General features: G+C 35.8%; 1 protein-coding gene, 1 long non-coding RNA gene and 1 pseudogene across 5 annotated transcripts; 2 read left to right on the top strand and 1 right to left on the bottom strand.

Annotated features, from left to right (window-relative positions):
• Positions 1 to 486: 486 nt before the first annotated feature.
• Positions 487 to 6,133, top strand: LOC133728398 (cytochrome P450 CYP72A219-like). The gene is made up of 6 exons (XM_062155814.1): positions 487 to 896; positions 3,803 to 4,052; positions 4,211 to 4,428; positions 4,655 to 4,902; positions 5,005 to 5,395; positions 5,532 to 6,133. Exons 1-6 carry the CDS (start codon positions 858 to 860, stop codon positions 5,955 to 5,957), a joined length of 1,572 nt encoding a protein of 523 aa, XP_062011798.1. The 5' UTR covers positions 487 to 857; the 3' UTR covers positions 5,958 to 6,133.
• On the bottom strand, positions 1,226 to 3,610 carry LOC133728400 (uncharacterized). 4 transcript variants are annotated; one of them, XR_009855833.1, is made up of 4 exons: positions 3,385 to 3,610; positions 1,930 to 3,273; positions 1,611 to 1,689; positions 1,226 to 1,526 (listed from the first exon to the last, which is right to left on the bottom strand). It is a non-coding gene; the product is annotated as an uncharacterized LOC133728400 (long non-coding RNA). The 4 variants fall into 4 exon arrangements; XR_009855836.1 differs by having other exon boundaries at positions 1,930 to 2,762; positions 3,385 to 3,604; XR_009855835.1 differs by having other exon boundaries at positions 1,930 to 2,757; positions 3,385 to 3,604.
• Positions 6,134 to 12,020: 5,887 nt separating the features above from the next.
• On the top strand, positions 12,021 to 14,627 carry LOC133728399 (cytochrome P450 72A15-like; annotated as a pseudogene).
• The last annotated feature ends 2,303 nt before the right edge of the window (positions 14,628 to 16,930 follow it).

The following is a 16,930-nucleotide window of genomic DNA, read 5'->3' as shown; positions in this document are numbered from 1 at the left end:
GGTGTCTGGACACTTAGGGGACTTTCAGAATGATACCTGAACTTACAAAGTTATCAATGTGATACCTGAACTCATTTTTTCGTATCAACATCGTACCTATGACCAATTTCCGTAACGGCTCCGTGACGGAAATTGGTCATAGGTACGATATTGATACGAAAAAATGAGTCTAGGTATCACATTGATAACTTTGTAAGTTCAGGTATCATTTTGAAAGTCCCCTAAGTGTCCAGACACCGTTGGTGAATTTTTCCCAACATATGCAGATCAATTGTTATTTATACACACAGCAAAAAAAAAAAAAACAGAAGACTAATAGTCAATAGGCGTGAGCAAAAAGAAACACGCGCAGAGAGTCAACAGTCAATAGCCTCCAGACGACCCGACTTCTGGGATTAGTTTCTAGTAAGGTTCTTAATATAAGAAGATTCCAAATATGTGGCTGCATGATGGACAAAAAGAGAGATCACAATGATTAGCTTCTTTCTTGTGGAATTTCCCCCTCCAATATTGTTTCTTACCAAAAAACTCCCACCCCAATAGCTTCTTTTGCACGAAACACTGCTGCGGATGGATAAACTAGTCGTGAGCGGTTCTCAATTTGAGTACAATTTAATCACAAAATAGTCATTCATGTTGACATTTATGAAAGGGATTCTTTCCCATTTGTTGAAAAGTCCTCGAGTTTCACAAATTTAAAGGCACTTTCCTCCTTCCATAGAAGTCATCAGTTATACGGTTCTTCAGTTCGGTATTATACCATCTCTGTCTTTCAATCCTTTCCATCTCTGTCTTTCAATTCTTTCTCTCCTCTCTCTCCTAGCTTATAGCCAGCTAGACATACACAGACTTCAAACATGGAAGTAACAGTGGCTACCTGGGCAGCTCTGAGCCTTGTTTTCACTACTAGAATTATGCTTATAGGACACCCTCCAATAAAGGTGCTCATTGTTTACAAGGGCCACCAAACTCTTCATTAGCCACTATGCAGCCACCCAATGCATGACAGTGGTGATTGCTGGGGTTTCCTTTGCAGCATAGTGCACCAAAATTGAAACGGTGCCTAGGTTTTCAACATATACACATTGCTGTCATGTCAGCTGTCATATCAGCTGCCAACTCTAGTTATACACCAATTACTACAACTATTAGAATGGTGTCTTTAAATGCCACATATTTAAAAAATATATATTAATAATAAAACAAAAAACAGTAAATAGTTGAATACATGAATGATGTCTACCAATTTATTGATATACATCATCATTCAATCAAAATCTACCGTTTGTTACAAATGTAACTACAGCTTATTGCACTACCTAATAAAGAAACCTATTACAACTTACAAGCCTATGCGCACAAGTATACATTCATGGTCAATAAGTCGATGTTTCTTTCACTAGTAAAGCTCAATAAGGAAAAACTGCATGATATTGTTGTCTCAAGGTCTTGAGCAGGTTGATTCATACATCACAGTTTCATCAGAAAGTCATTAAGCTTCAGTTTGTCCCATGCCACTTCATCAACTTCATACTCAAAAACATATCAATGAACAAAAATCATAACTTGCAACAACCAAAGTTATAAAAAAAATGGACATTCATTCCTACCGATTAATGTGAGATTGTTCATTCCATTTGTTTGGGTGAATGACCATTCCCGGTTCAAAGTCTGTTTCAAAATAGAATCCTGAAATGAACAAACCACAAAACGTGTTATGGCATTCCTACAACATTTTCTTCAAGCAAAATATTCTGTACTCAGTTCAATTGTCATAGAAACCACATATTTAATGTAGAGACTTATTTAAATGAAATATTTCTTGCCTTTAGGTTTGTGACAAGACATAATGACCATAATTTGCAGTTGCTCACTAGTCAAGATTTCAAATCAGGAGAGAGTAGAAACTTTATGCTACTCAAAACATACCTGTGAAGATAACAACTTATTCAAGTCTTCTTGTTCCTTTCCACATGCTTACGAGCATCAAAGTATATAGACGCACCTTTAGTTAAAATTTTGTCAGGGACATTTTCAGCTCCATACCTTTTACAATCCTCAGACAACTAGGTACCTGACTACCACGAAAAGATTACAGATAGTAATAAGCGCAACCGCAAAGGCTTGACATATTTTCTATTTGCAGACTTTAGTAAGATAAGCCAATTTCATAGAGTACTAAGTATTAACTTCACACACTTCCATTTATATCACATAACTTCACACACTTCCCATTATATCACACACTTCCCATTGTATCTGCTTCAATATGCTTATATCCTATCGCTGTCAATGCTTCAGCTGCATTTACAATTTCTTTTTGAAAATCCTGAGCATAAGAATTATGAAAAATGAGTTTGACAGATGGAACAAGTTTGGCACCAAAAAGAAATAATAATACCTCAAAAAAATCTGACATTTTAGATTAGCAGGACAAGATGTTCCCAGACTTGTGATCCAAGATAGCAAAACAAATAGCCACCTATATATGCCTAGCAGGTTTCATTGTCATGTCACCTATAAAATCAAACTTTGTTCTTTCCCAAAATGTGAGATCAATACACTAACTATCATCACATTGAGTAGTACAAATTTTTCAGCCATAGTTTGAAGTCAAAATTCTACAATGTAAACAAAGTTCATGTATGCCTTTCCTGCACAAGTAGACCTATACAGTTTCTCTAGCTGTTGATGTCTCTGTCTCTCAACCTCATCTATCACCATTACATCTGAGCTTTCATAACCAGTTCCACCAAACTGCTCTATCACAGCTTGAAATTTTAAAATCAGACAAGAATCTTAACCGAATAAGCTATTTTTAGAATTCATACTTACAATTTCCAAACATTAAGAAATAAGAAAGAACTAAATTGTTAATCTTTAGTTTTAAATAATCAACATCCCCCCCACCCCCAAAACACAAAAAAAAAAAAAAAAAACTAGTATTTTGATATAATTGAACTCCCGTTCTAAGGTGCAAAGAAAAAAAAAAAAGAATTTGCTGAATTATTGAGCAAAAAAAAAAGACATATCCACCTGAAAAAAATTCAACTATGGATTCGCCAACAAGTAAAACTCCAAGTTTTATATAAATTTTTGTAATTAAAATCGTTCCCTAAGCTTGCTATAGGCCTATATACATAGTCTCTCTGCTACTTTTCTGGGTTCTATATCAAAATCAAAAATAAACATAAACAAAATCAGAAAAATGAAGAACAAAACTCTTGCTTGCGAACACTCAAACGCAGCCAAGGGAACCGATTCTTCAATCCACTAGAAGAGAAATTTAGGGTTTATGTATATACTATGAATTAAATTCGATTCCTTGAAAATTGTAGAAGTAATTGATATATTAAGTTCAATAAATTGAAAAAAGGAACTTACAGTAGCATTAGATCAGAAGGACGGCTGTTGAGAGTAAGATAAATCTTTCGCACAAGCTCGCATGGGATGAAGGAGATTGGCAGACGCCAAAGATAGGTTCTTCTCAGATCTGATGCTTTGCAAGAGTCATATTTTGATGAAGTGAGGTTGATCTGGGTCCAGTCTTATATTGGAAGCTTGCTGCCATACCTACTATAGCCATGTGAGAGGGATGGTATTGCTGACAAGAGATGTCCTAGAGGGGCAAAAATTGTAAATATTGGAAACTAAACCCACAACTTCAGAATTGGGCCACCCACATTCGGTGCCAAGCCTCATAACAACTCACTGATCCGATTAATGGTGACAAATTATTCTCAAAACCCACTCTTTCCAAATAGTGGCCAAAATCGGTGTTCTATGGGTGATTTTCTAGTAGTGTTTTGTTAGCATAATAGCAAGATGGGTATGGGGTGTGCTGGATTGGTTGTGGTTTAAGCCAAAGAAGCTAGAAAGATTGCTGAGAGAGCAAGGCCTTAAAGGAAACTCCTATAGGTTTATGTATGGAGACTTGAAGGAGAACGCTAACCTGCTCGAACAAGCATCATCCAAACCCATGAACCTCTCAACCTCCCACGACATAGTACCACGAGTCACCCCCTTCGACGATCAAGCCCTGAAAACTTATGGTATGCATGCCAAACTCTTTATGATGATGTATAGTTTGTTGCATATGTATGTATGTACTTGATATATATATATATATATATATATATATATATATATATATATATATATATATATATATATATATAACAAGGAATTACATGAGTTGTATCTTTTACAGGTAAGGACTCTTTTGTTTGGATTGGCACTTCACCAATGGTGAATATAATGAATCCAGAAGATGTGAAAGCTGTCCTCACAAAAATGGATAATTTTCCGAAACCAGAAGCAAGCCCACTTATTAAGTTGCTAGCCCAAGGTATTGCAGCCTATGAAGGTGAGAAATGGGTTAAGCACAGAAGGATTATCAACCCTACATTCCATGTGGAGAAGCTAAAGGTATGACATGCATGTAATTGTCAATATTTTGAAATTTTCAGGGAAATGTTATTACCACATCCGAAGTCCAAACATTCATTTTTAGTGCTCCAAAGTTATTGTTTTATTACTTACATACACTCACAGAAAGGTGAAGAGGAGTGCATATGACATTCTGAAGGTGTCAAGAATATATAGCTGTTCCTATTCAAATTTATTTTAATTTATGTTGCATTGTTTGCAACAGCGTATGTTTCCGGCATTCCACGAAAGTTGTGATGATATGATTAAGGAATGGGAGAGCTCAGTGTCCAAAAGGGATTCATCATGTGAGTTGGATGTCTTCCCTTCTCTTCAACATTTGACGGCTGATGTGATTTCTCGAACAGCATTTGGAAGTAGCTATCAAGAAGGGAGGAAAATATTTGAACTCTTAAAAGAACAAACAGGATATGCATTAAAAGCCGTACATACTATTTACATTCCAGGATGGAGGTAAAAATTTAAAATTTCCTATAGATAATACAAAACTGTAATTGGATTTCCTTCATAGATGCCTTACTTTCTCAATAAAACTAAATGTCTTGTGGTGTATAGGTTTGTACCAACTAAGATGAACAAGAGGATGAAGCAAATTGACAAAGAAATAAGGGGTTTACTCAAGGGTATTATAATTAAAAGAGAGCAGGCCATTAAAGCCGGTGAAGCCACTAAAGATGACTTATTAGGTGCACTTCTGGAGTCAAGCTTGAATGACATTCAGGAACATGGGAAGAACAACAAAAGTGTTGGGATGAGTATTGAAGATGTAATTGAGGAGTGTAAACTGTTTTACTTTGCTGGGCAAGAGACCACTTCAGTGTTGCTGGTTTGGACAATGATTTTACTTAGTCAAAATCAGAATTGGCAAGAACGAGCAAGACAAGAGGTTCTGCAAGTCTTTGGAAGCAACAAGCCAGACTTTGATGGCCTAACCCACCTGAAAGTTGTAAGTACACAAGATGGAATAAACTCACATTTTTGTTGATTATAATAGTTGCTTGTTGCATTTTGTGCATGAATTTTGCTTTGGGGATGGATCGGTTTGTATGATATATATTAACCTTGAATGCATTACCCCCCAGGTAACAATGATTTTACTTGAAGTTCTTCGACTATACCCACCATTGGTTATGATGTCTCGAACCGTTCACAAGAAAACACAACTTAAGAAATTCTCATTGCCAGCTGGAGTCGAAGTCAGCTTACCTACACTGCTCATTCACCATGATAAGGAACTGTGGGGTGATGATGCAAACGAGTTCAAGCCAGAGAGGTTTTCTGAAGGAGTTTCTAAGGCAACAAAGAACCGACTCTCGTTCTTCCCATTCGGAGCCGGTCCTCGGATCTGTGTTGGACAGAACTTTGCCATGATAGAAGCGAAACTGGCCTTATCATTGATCTTGCAACACTTCACTTTTGAGCTTTCTCCATCTTATACTCATGCTCCTTCCTCACTTATAATTCTTCAACCACAGTATGGTGCTCCTATCATTTTACATAAGCGTTAAATGAGTTGTGTAACAAAAATGATTTCAAACAATGTATGGTCGATGTATCCTCACTTTAAAGTGTACATTTAATCTTTTTCGCATGAAGAAAAAATAAATATGTGATTGTAAGCTAGTAGCACAATAATTTCTTAACATGTTTCTTGATTCTCTGAATTGAATTTAGCTTTTGTTGATATGTAGTAAAGGCCATGGATATCCTTTGTTCACCACCTCCAAAGGTGGTTTCATGGTTGCGACTCACGAGTGGGAAATTTCTCATAAAAATAAATGGGTAATAACTCTGTTAGTAAAAAACGAGACATGTATAATACTAAAAAAATATTAAGTGTATTATTTGTAAATTTCATGTAATAGTTCGCTAAAAAATTCAATAATATATTTTTAATTAAATTATTATTTTTATTTTAAAATATTAATTTATATTTATTTCATAATATATGTAAGATATAATAAAGAAATGTAAAAGTGTTATAAAGTAGAGAGAAGATGGAGAGAGAATAATAGGGAGGAAGTAGAAGTGTCACATTCAATCTCATTAGCCTCCTTTATATAGAGGTAGGGTTTACATCAAAGTACATAACTAATGAGTATTTACATGGACATCCACATAGATAATAATATTTACAACACTCCCCCTTGGATGTCCACCAATGAATGATGGTATTGGACGCGCTAATTGTTGCCTCGTTAAAAACCTTGCCAGGTAACAAAAACCCAGTGGGACAAAAATAACCCTGGTCGAAGGACAAAAAGAGCACAACGCGCATATGTCCTAGGTAACATGCTTCTGGATGCTCCCCCTGATGGGAATCTCCCCCTGATTGTTGCAAGCCTCATTTATGTATGCGATAAGCTACATGTACCATGTATAGTAGCTTGATGTGTCTATCACTGAAGTGAGACCATGTGTGCTTTGCATATAGGGGCTCATCACAAATTTTCATACCTGCAAAATTAAAGCAATACTAACAAAGCTAGACAATATAAAGAAATTGACACATTTATCTTTGTATAGTTTAAAACATAGGAAAAATCACCATGGCATACCCAGCCATAAATATCAATATCTTTATGTATTGATATGTCTCATATAAGCTCTTCAAGACCTTTATGTAATTCATAACTATGCGAAAGTTAGAATATGTTGCAACATTATAATCATAATTCGAATTCGATAGTAGTCTTGTCATAGTACTCATTAAGGCAATTTAGATCTCGTTGACTAGAACGAAATGAGTACATATGAGCTAGCTTAAGACTCTTTGATTCCATGAGTGAGCTTCAGGCTCTTTCGACCTTTCATGGACTTGCATTTGAATTATTCATGTATTTGAATCCCTTGAGGATTTGATAAGCAATACGCTTACAATGACACTTCACTTTTGAGATTTTGCTTTTAGCAATGTGTCTTTAAGATCTTCATAATATACGATGACAACGTGCCATAAATCTCTCGTCAATATAACAGCTATATGTAACACTGTACTTATAGAAAATTGTCATTCGTATAAGGGAAGGTATTCATAATCTCATGTCTCTATAAATAGACATTGTGTCATAGTGATTTATCTTCACTTTAGTAAATACCCTTTTGTACCATGTAGGGTTAAGGTCCAAGTATTTCATCACGTTTCAAATTCATTGGAATTGCCTCTTTCCAATTTGGCCAATAAATAATGTCGAATTTTGTATGAGAACGTGATTCAATGTCATCATAGCCCTTGATAATTTTTGGTAGCTACCATAGATAATATCAATCATCGATGATCATCAATTTTGTGATCCCACTATTCTCATATGCATGCATTAGCTATCCATATAGCTTATTAATATTGGGTACCCATGCCTCTTCTAGGGCTTTCATCCTTTCTCAATAGACTTGTATCTCTTACAGGACAGTCATATCGCATGGATGAACTTATTTAGAGAATGTGGATCTTTTACTCATAACCTCATTTAGAGCGTTAGAGTGATATAGGGCTTTATGACCTCTACTTCACAGTAGTTAAAACTTTGGAACCTATAGATATGTCACGCTTCAGGCGATTTACATATTTGATGAAATGTCCAACCATGACATCATTTATAATAGCTTTTGCAAGCTTTATTTGTGCAGCCTCGTTAGGAGCGCTAACATTTTAGTATGGCAGTCTTATCAGGAGAATCATGCCATTTGGACCAACACGTTTTCCATAATTCGAGTGTGGTCTAGACTGCTTGTACAATGTTTTTGCTTTAGGGAATTTTTATCCCTAGTATGAGGATTGTATTTAGCACATGATTTTGTCACTTGTAAACCAATTCACTTCAGAAGTAGTGATTAATAAATCCTTCGTACTTTATGTACGAGGCTCAATTTGAGACATGATGAATTTACTGATTCATGCTCAGGCATGAATGATGAATTACCCGTCGTACTTCAGGTACGAGGCCTAATACGAGAAATGATTAATTCACGCCGTTCATTAAAGACACTCTTTTCTCCCCCTAACGGCGGGAATATTGTCTCATTGAAGTGACAAATCATGTGTGCAATACTGCTCCTTGACAAAATTCCTCATGAGCAAATTTTGCAATCACTATTGTTTAACACAACAATATTTGAACTCGACAATGAATCGCATTAGAGCTTGTTGGTAATCTTACACAACATGAATGACCAATTTGGTCATGCCAAATTAATGTATTTGGCTTGGTGAACTTCTGGTTCATACCCATATATGCCTCGTATTGTTGTGTAATATGATCCAAATGAGTGAGCAGATGTTTTTTTTTTTCAATATACACCACACACTTTAAGTACTGAATGTACCAAACACAAAGATATCTCTCATTTTGGTAACATAAATGCGGGCTCTTCTAGAGCTATCCACCAAGATCTATGGATCTGGGATAGATTACCTTTACCTTGGTAAAGATAAATATTGAGAGCTACTTATGATCTTTAGAGATCATAAGCATCATTGCAGCACATATCTTTCCTTCTTTCTTTCGACAAATTTACTTAGAAGGAAATGATGCATTGGGATCCATAAATGTTAGAACTCTAGGTTCTTAACAAGGCGACATCTTTGAATTTCATGTCACAATATTTTACTCGAAACTTCTAATTCGAGGCTAACAGTTGTGCTCTTTATGACCCTTTAATTATACTCAAAGTTTATGGGTCGAGTGTAAATAACTTTCGGAACTTCAGGTTCCAAAAAGGAGCATGAACTTTATTTAGAGGATCCACATTAACATTGCTGAAGAACTGTAAGCTCTCATATAATCAAGGATCAAGAAACTTCAAGTTTCGATCTCTTTTTGGCGATACCTTTGAGAAACTTCAGGTTCTTATGTAATTATAAGAAGAGAGACTGTACGCCCATTTTCATGTAATACCAAGTTGAGGAACTTCTAGTCCTCTTATAATCGGGAAACATTAAGTTTCCATCATATATTTACTCGTAACTTCTGGTTCGAGTTTTACTAATTTATTTTTTTTATACTCAAAGCTTCGGGTTTGAGTTTTACTTAGAACTTCAGGTTCTACTATGAAATTTTGAACTTCTGGTTCAAAACTATTACGTTCGAAATTCATATGTTCGAGGTATAGGAATGCTGGTCCGTATGAGTAACAAAAAAAATGTAAAAGATAAGTACTGTAATGAAAGTACATAACAAAATAGGAAAATTGCAGGGAAAATAAATAGATAAATTAACACTGGAAACTTCTGGTTCCATGGATGAAGAAAACACACAGAGCTTCTGGTCTGGTTAACTTCATATGATAATCTTTTATTTCACTTCTAATTGCACAAGAACATAATATTGTCTTCTAGACAGGTTCTCTTTATAAAAGAATGTAAAGCCAAAAGACTTCTGGCATTGACCAAGTGTGCAACCTCAAACTACATCTTCTAGAGGTAATTTGAAACTCCAAATTCACAAATAATCATAAGGAGGAAGGAAACCCCAACATCAAAAGAAAAATTGAGGAACTTCCGGCCCTCTTATAATTATTGGGGATCACAAATATGTGACTTTATATACTGGATTGCATAGCTCTGAGGATCTTCTGGCCCTCATAATTGTATTGAATCTGAGAAACTTCATATTGCAACGTTGATAAGTGTCGAGGAACTTCAGGCCCTCTGTAATCAGATCAAGAGACTTCAGGTCTCGATCTACGTACTTTGATCAATTCACTATCACAAATGTAAATTTTACCATATCCATTTGTCAAGTATGGTGAGAGCAAGTTATATCAAAGTAATTAATCAAATTAATAAAGAAAACTTACCTGAATTCAAAGGAACACATGCAGAACTATCGATCTTCCTTAACATGTATCATGAAAGAAACAATAATTTGTATGGTTCTATATATGTATCCAAAATGAAATTGGATAAACAATAAGACTCCCAATACCCAATAAGAAAAGTCGCAATTTGCGATGATGTATATATAAATATATATATATAGATCATGAGAAGGCAACAAATGCATTAGCATGTAAAACATGAACTGGGTATAATCAAATAGATTATGAATAAGAACAGAAGCCCGTCAAAGCATGCCTGTTAATCAAAGCATATAGGTTTATAATATAATCCAATTTGTTTGCAAATCAAATTCAAGAAGTCCTAAAAAAAATCAAATTCAAGAAACCTATGCCTTTTGTTGTAAACACATGCCTACCAAAAATGAGAATAATTAGTAAGTCGTGCCGCACAAAGGGAAAAATGCGGAAGTCCGGTCCGGGGTCTCCATGTGAGAGGGAAAAAAGGGCCGGGGCTCCGACCCGGGTGGAGTGACGGAAAGTTAGGGAGAGAAGGGTGGCGGCTAGGTCGGCCGATAAGGAAGCCATTGGAGTTTGGGTTTTTGGGTTTAGAGAGAGAAGAGGAGAAGATTTATCATCTGGGCTAATGGGAGTGAGAGACTGATACGGCGGCGAATTCTAGCTCTGGATTATTCTGCTCACACGTATTTGCCAATGACCACCGCATGCAATCTTAGGCCTACCCACAAAGGTACAGATTATCTCCCAGACCCAATCTCACACAAAAACTTCATACTATGCATGCAGATGAACAAAGAATAAGTGGCATTTTATTGCTGTATAACAAAAAATTGAAATTATTGACTCAAGCTAGGATACAAGACAACTACTATTGTCACTTTCAGAAGCAAGAAGTTAACCGAACTGAAAATTGATATACGTCTTCAGATTGAACAGGCAGTAGAATTGTCGAAAAAAAATAAAAATAAACCATGATCAGAAGTATGGATAAGGAAGTAAATTGGAGTATAAGACTCATAGATCTTGAGTAATGGTTAGAAGCAACAGAGTTGCACCATAAGGACTCGTGGATCATCATAGAGTTTTAAAGAAAAATATAGAGCGTGCTGATAACGTGTTATAAAGTAGAGAGAAGATGGAGAGAGAATAATAGGGAGGAAGTAGAAGTGTCACATTCAATCTCATTAGCCTCCTTTATATAGAGGTAGGGTTTACATCAAAGTACATAACTAATGAGTATTTACATGGACATCCACATAGATAATAATATTTACAACAAAAAGTTATATATAAACCTATTATAATACTTTTTTTTTTTTTTGAAAGGGAGGGGTATAATACTTTAACGAGATGAAGTATAGAAATTATTTTGAAAAATACGTTAATTTACTTAATATTCGCATTTTCTACGAAAAATATGGACAATAACAAGACATAATTTATTCCGAGGCATTTTCTCATAAACAGGGTCAAATGGGCAAACCTAAGTTTTTGTTTATTTGTTTATAAATCAATGGGGAGGGGGGATTCTAAGTGAGCACTGTGTCATATACATTCTATGCTTATTTGAAGAATGCTTGTTGGCTTGTTGCTGCTTATGTAAAAGCGTCATCCCATATGTCATTAGTTTCAACTGTAGTAGTGGATCACAGTTTTACACTGTGGTACAGATTAATGGCTATGCATTAAAGGACACGAAAGCATTAGATATTCTGTGGATACATAGGGCCGAGGAGATAAGTCAAGACTCAAGTCATGGAAGTCTATCATCGAAAAAGACAGCTAGATAGATATCGATGGAGACAGAGTAAGGAGCAAGGCATTTTCCTCCTTCCAAAAACAACTCTCTCTCTCTCTCTCTCTCTCTCTCTCTCTCTCTCTCTCTCTCAGCTTAGCCAGCTTAGAGATATACGAGCGTCGAATATGGAAGTAACATTGGCTAGTTGGGTAGCGCTGAGCCTTGTTTTTGTTAGCATAATAGTAAGATGGGCATGGAATGTGCTGGATTGGGTTTGGCTGAAGCCGAAGAAGCTAGAAAGATGTTTGAGGGAGCAAGGCCTTCAAGGCAATTCCTACATGCAGGTTCTTTTATGGAGACTTGAAGGAGAACTCTATCCTGCTCAAACATGCAAAATCCAAACCCATGAACCTGACATAGCACCACGACTCATCCCTTTTCTCGATCAAACCGTAAAAACTTATGGTATGCCAAATTACCTTTTATATATGAATATATGATGATATATGTGTTTAATACAGTTTACTATATTCAGTACCATATGCATGCTTGCCATATAGAAGACGAGCGAGTTGTAAACTTTGACCTGAGCTCAAATGTTCATAGTCACAGGCAGAAGTACATGAGTTATACAGAGCCGGCTTTGAGGGCTGCCGCCTCAGGCCACTGGTCTCCGGCGGGCCTCCGACAATTTTTTCTTCGTATATATATTTGTAGTCCAAACAATATTTATATATATCCATGATGCTACTTTAGCATAGTGTCAAGTCTGTAGTGTGGCCTTCTAACTGCACCCAGGTTCGAGGCCAGTAAGTTTCATTTTATATTCCCCTGGCCTTTTTGTTTTTGGTTTCTTCTAGTATTAAACACATTTCGTTATTTTTCATTGCTACTAATGGCATTTCTAATTTAACTATTTAAGAGTACAATATAGATTTTTTGTTTTTAATTGCTGTTAGTGTTTTTAGATTTAATTTATTTTAGAAAAAAATTTTCATATGAATATTTGCCTCAGGCCTCTAAAAAGTCAGGATGCATGAGTAGTACTACGTACTTGAACGTGGTTTGCGAGTTTGTGCATGTTCGAAGATGTTTTACAGGGTTTGTTTATCTAGGTGCGATCAGTCCATAACGTACTATTAGAAAATATATTGACCCAACTAAATCAATCTTCAATATATAGGTAAGAACTCTTTTTTTTGGAATGGCCCCGTACCAAGGGTGAATATTATGAATCCTGAAGATATGAAAGATGTCTTCACAAGACTTGATGATTTTCGTAGGCCAGTATTAAACCCACTTTCCAAGTTGCTAGTAACGGGTCTTGCAAGCTATGAAGGTGAAAAATGGGCTGAACACAGGAGGATTATCAACCCAACATTCCATGTAGAGAAATTAAAGGTATTACAGATAATTATACTTCAATTGTCCTATTTTTCATTTGTTTTTGTGGAAATAATTATATCAACCTCATTAAGAGCTACATGTAAAGAAAACAAATAAAGGAAAAATAAGACATGAATTTCATGTGTAAGGTACATGTTGCACCTATCTAAGCCGGTAGGTAGTGTAGAATCATTTTCTGGGAATGTAACAACTTCTTTATGCATGCCTTTCCAAGTTAATAATATGTTCTGTTAGTATGTTGTGGTGTTTGCAACAGCAAATGTTACCCGCCTTCCACAAAAGTTGTGATGAGATGATTAAGGAATGGGAGAGCTTGGCGTCCAAAGAGGGCTCACCATGTCTGTTGGATGTTTGGCCATCTCTACAACACTTGACGGCTGATGTGATTTCTCGAACAGCATTTGGAAGTAGTTATCAGGAAGAAGGAAAATATTTGAACTCCTTAAAGAGCAAGCAGCGCTTGTAATAAATGCATTACAAAGTGTTTACATACCAGGATGGAGGTAAAAGTCAAAACTTCCCTTAGAAGATACTTGAAAATTTATTCATCTCCTTCATGCCTTTAATTACTTTCTCATCATAACTATTTTATTTCTAGGTTTCTACCAACTAAGGTGAACAAGAGGATGAAGAAAATTGACAAAGAGGTAAAAGGTTCACTCAAGAGTATAATAAATAAAAGAGAGAAGGCCATTGAGGCAGGAGAAGCCTCTAAAGATGACTTATTAGGTGCACTTATGGAGTCAAAATTCAAGGACATCCAGGGTAATGGGAAGGTTCGGATGAGTATTGAAGATGTAATTGAGGAATGTAAGCTGTTTTACTTTGCTGGGCAAGAGACTACTTCAGTGTTGCTGGTTTGGACAATGATATTGTTGGAAATTTTGGAGATGGATGATGCTTTGAGAACTTGTAGGTTGAGGCGTGTGGTACACTGCCCTTAAGAGTAGATGTCCGCCCTTCGGAGATTATATCTCGGTGTAGCAAGTGTTGACGGCCTACCCTCCAGGGTACAACAACCTCGATCCTTGTAGGTGTACACTCACAATACTTGGATCGTATCGAACAACTTGAAAACTTTCTTTTGGTGGAGTAGAATAATTAAAAGAAACACATGAGAAATTTTAGCTCGGAAAGGAAACAAAGGATTGAGTTTTCTTGTGTGTTTCAATCTGGAAAGCTAGGGATTATATATATGGCAGGAATGATCAATGCAATGACAATTTAATAATAGCAATTAAGCTATGTAACTCATGTAACCGAAAAGAATATTATGACACTGATTAGGAAGAATCAAAACGTCTAATTAGGAATGACATTTATACTCTGTAACTTATGTAACAGAAAGACAATATATATCTTGACATTGATGAGTAAATCAAAACGGAATAAAGCAAATAAGGAATGAACCACCATAATTGCAGATTTTGACCAAATAATGGTATATGAGTAAACTGATGAAATCTTGGTGTCAATCACAATCAAAGAGAGTTAATGACTATTACCATCTGCAATTAAAGGTTCAATGGAGGTTTCAAATATAACTAGTATTTTGAAATATTCTAAATAAATTCCAACAAACTTGGTCAAAATCAGAATTGGAAAGATCGAGCAAGACATGCTTATCCATTCACCAGTTAATTTCATGGAAAATCTGGCCATCTCTTCATTTCTATCCATATGCTTATTGTTCATACTAATTTTGACAACTCTACCTATCCGCCTATTGTTTATACTAACTATGAGGACTGTTCATCTGTAGTTTAACCAATTTCAGGACTAGTAGCACCAAAGCATACATACAGAGGAACCCTGATGACTGATGTCAATAACAATATCTTGCATGCCTCCATAAGATTACCTCCCATGACTTAATAGAGCTTCTAACCTCCGGAATAGAAAAAAAAAATAAAAAGCACCCTAAATCCTAGAAGAGGTGTTTGGTATGCAATATGAACTCTCTTGCTCTAAGATTTGCTTCGGCGAGCCTAACTTATCTAGAATAAAATCGAGGACGCGAAGTAGAAGCGGCTATACAGATCTAACAGTAAAGGAACACAAAACAAAACAGTAGAAACAATCCAATTGGTTGTAACGAGTGAAAGAAAGGAAATAGGATTGTGAAGATGGAGCGGCTTTTGTTACCGCGTAATCGGCGTCGTCGGAGAGGTCGTGGAGCTCCGGTTCCTGCATCGCTGTTCCGATTTGCACACGCAGAGAGAGAGAGAGAGAGAGAGAGAGAATTTTGGGTATTGGATATTGGGTCAGTGGCAATGCCCGTAAATTGTGATGAAACTCGAGCATTTTGGTCATTTTTCATTAAAATTGGGAGTCAGGCTTGCATCATTTGGCTTTTGGGCATGGGCTCATGTCTTTATTTGTATAAATCTTTTTGAAAGTAGGTTTTCTGTGTTTACATCTTTGGTCATGTGCTACTATGTAATTTTCTATTATAAAATTGAATATTTAAGTAATTTCGAACTTTTTAAACTTATCCAGTGATTTTATCAAACAAAAAGAAAAATAATGGATTGTCTATTATCCATAATTCTATTCTGGTTACGTTAATTAGAGATGGAGATAGAGGAAGGAGGAAGGCATTTTCCTCCTTTCGAAAAGGTCAATTATCATTCAGCATGATAAGGAACTATGGGGTGATGATGCAAACGAGTTCAAGCCAGAGAGGTTTTCTGAAGGATTTTCTAAGGCAACAAAGAACCGACTCTCGTTCTTCCCATTCGAAGTCGGTCCTCGAATCTGCATTGGACAGAACTTTGCCATGATAGAAGCGAAACTGGCCTTATCAGTGATCTTGCAACACTTTACTTTTGAGCTTTCTCCATCTTATACTCATCATGCTTCTTCCTCACTTATAATCCTTCTACCACAGTATGGTGCTCCTATCATTTTACATAAGCGTTAAATGAGTTGTGTAACAAAAATGATTTCAAACAATGTATGATGTATCCTTACTTTAAAGTATGTGCATTTAATCTTTTTTGCATGAAGAAAAAATAAATATGTGATTGTAAGCTTGTAGCACAATAAGTTCTTAACATGCTTGTTGCTTCTGTGGATTGAATTTAGCTTTTGTTGATATGTAGTAGAGGCCAACTACCCGCGTCTGCTATATAAGGAATCCAACCCCATGCTTGCCCTTCACCATCCACAAAGGTGGTTTCAAGGTTGCAACTCGCGAGTCATTGAGAAATGAGAAATTTTATTAACACATCCCTAAATACTTAATACACATTCTATTTTTTTCACATTTAAAATCAGATTATATGGGTAAATGAAATGACTAAAAAGACATTCATATTTGAAAAGGAACTATATATAATTGGAATATGTTTAATAGCTTTTAATATTGTTATAAATTCAAGTTGAAATCTTTGTCATGAGTTCATGACAAGCTTGATTATTAGCTATTATGCTTTACAAAATTCTTATGATCGTTCATATTGTTTCTTGGTAATTAATAGAAAGAAAATAAAACCTAGTATGATATATATAAACCCTAATTGGAATCTTCTTCTACAA

Source organism: Rosa rugosa, chromosome 2, assembly GCF_958449725.1.
Source record: "Rosa rugosa chromosome 2, drRosRugo1.1, whole genome shotgun sequence".
In the NCBI taxonomy this organism is placed as follows: domain Eukaryota; kingdom Viridiplantae; phylum Streptophyta; class Magnoliopsida; order Rosales; family Rosaceae; genus Rosa; species Rosa rugosa.
Note: the sequence above shows the minus strand (reverse complement) of the source record. Positions and strands in the feature narration are given on the sequence as shown.

Coding starts and splice junctions, on each gene's coding strand:
- LOC133728398 (XM_062155814.1), top strand. CDS start 858: ATGGAAGTAACAGTGGCTACCTGGGCAGCTCTGAGCCTT. Junction 4,903..5,004: donor ATTTACATTCCAGGATGGAG/GTAAAAATTTAA, acceptor TGTGGTGTATAG/GTTTGTACCAACTAAGATGA. Junction 5,396..5,531: donor GCCTAACCCACCTGAAAGTT/GTAAGTACACAA, acceptor ATTACCCCCCAG/GTAACAATGATTTTACTTGA.